The sequence below is a fragment of the Plectropomus leopardus genome, unplaced genomic scaffold (assembly GCF_008729295.1).
Source record: "Plectropomus leopardus isolate mb unplaced genomic scaffold, YSFRI_Pleo_2.0 unplaced_scaffold12572, whole genome shotgun sequence".
Taxonomy (NCBI): domain Eukaryota; kingdom Metazoa; phylum Chordata; class Actinopteri; order Perciformes; family Serranidae; genus Plectropomus; species Plectropomus leopardus.
In genome coordinates, this window is record NW_024613362.1 from 1 (window position 1) to 1,280 (window position 1,280).

The 1,280-nt window shown below is 39.5% G+C and overlaps 1 protein-coding gene across 1 annotated transcript; it reads left to right on the forward strand.

The window, feature by feature from the left end:
* Nucleotides 1-507: 507 nt before the first annotated feature.
* LOC121963802 (nucleolar protein 14-like) lies at nucleotides 508-1,072 on the forward strand (the record flags this gene model as incomplete). The annotated part of the gene is made up of 3 exons (XM_042514045.1): nucleotides 508-638; nucleotides 747-832; nucleotides 937-1,072. Coding segments are annotated over 3 exons (353 nt in total), but the record flags the coding sequence as incomplete, so codon positions are not given.
* Between the last annotated feature and the right edge of the window lie 208 nt (nucleotides 1,073-1,280).

A 1,280-nucleotide genomic window follows, 5' to 3' on the forward strand; every position in this document is an offset into this window, starting at 1 on the left:
ACACACACACACACACACACACACACACATATTTATACTGTTAAGTATCTCTGTATGCATACCTGCCTGTGTCAACCTACAAGGTGTGCATATTAATTATAATGCACATATGTAAAAGGCATATATCTATGAGAGTCTTTAGCATAAGGAGTGGCATGTTGGCATGTGAGGAGAAACAGCATCTAAATTAACCATGGACATAAATACAAACATTGAGATGAGAAAACAAATACAGAATAGAAATTAAAAATAAATACTAAATAAATGGAATAAATAATAATAATCTAAACAGTATGATTATTAGTTAGACAATATGTGGCTTGCATGGACCAATATCCTGCTTTAGAAACGACTGTTAGGTGGTATCAGTCAGAGCTTTAATACTTTTGTTTTTACGTAAGTTTCTTAACTTGCCTTGTCTGTTGGAGTTGACTTTAGTTTATCTTCTGAAACAGGCATTGCTGAGATCACTGTCGTCACTATTCTGTGTGTTTCCTCCTCTCATAGCTCCAGAGAGCTACAGCGATCTGAAAAATTTGCTCCGTGGCCACACCCCTGACAACCAGCGCCTAATCGTGGCCAGGACTCAGAAAAGCAACCATGCCAGTTTAGCTGTTGGCAATAAACTCAAACTGCAGGTACAACATGGAGCAGGCTATTCTGTAAAAGAGTGTTTGTCTCTGTAGGCCCTTTTTGGTTGTCTTCAGTGCTGTATGAACTCACAGTGTTCTCTCTGTTTGTGTCAGAAACTGTTTGGCTTTCTCTTGGAGTACATCGGAGAACTGGCCACCAGGAGTCCGCCTGAACTCACCACCATAGATAAGCTCATACCGTGAGTTCATGAAGTTTCTCAAGTTTTGCCGCCAATTCAAATATCAAGTCCTCAAAACGTGATGTGATCATTCCTGAACTGTGCTTTCTTTTCTCTGTCTGTAGAGAGTTGTACACTATGTGTCAGATGTTTCCAGAAGCAGCCTGCAAGGTCATGCAGAGCATCCTCGGAGATGCTGGTCACAGCACGGAGGAGGCGCTTGAGGTCAAAGGACATGTTGCCTTCCCAGCACTAGACATGGTATGGATTATCAGCTGTGAATGCTGGGAACATGTTGAATGTTGGCAAAATGAAGTTAAAAGACATATATATAAATAAAACTTTAGATAATGTTGTATTTACAACATTAAGATACTTGAATCACACATCGACCTTTGGTCAATGTGTGATTCAAGTGTCTTCTGAGGACAGTATTAAATGTTATTAAAAGAACAGATTTAAGTTCTGA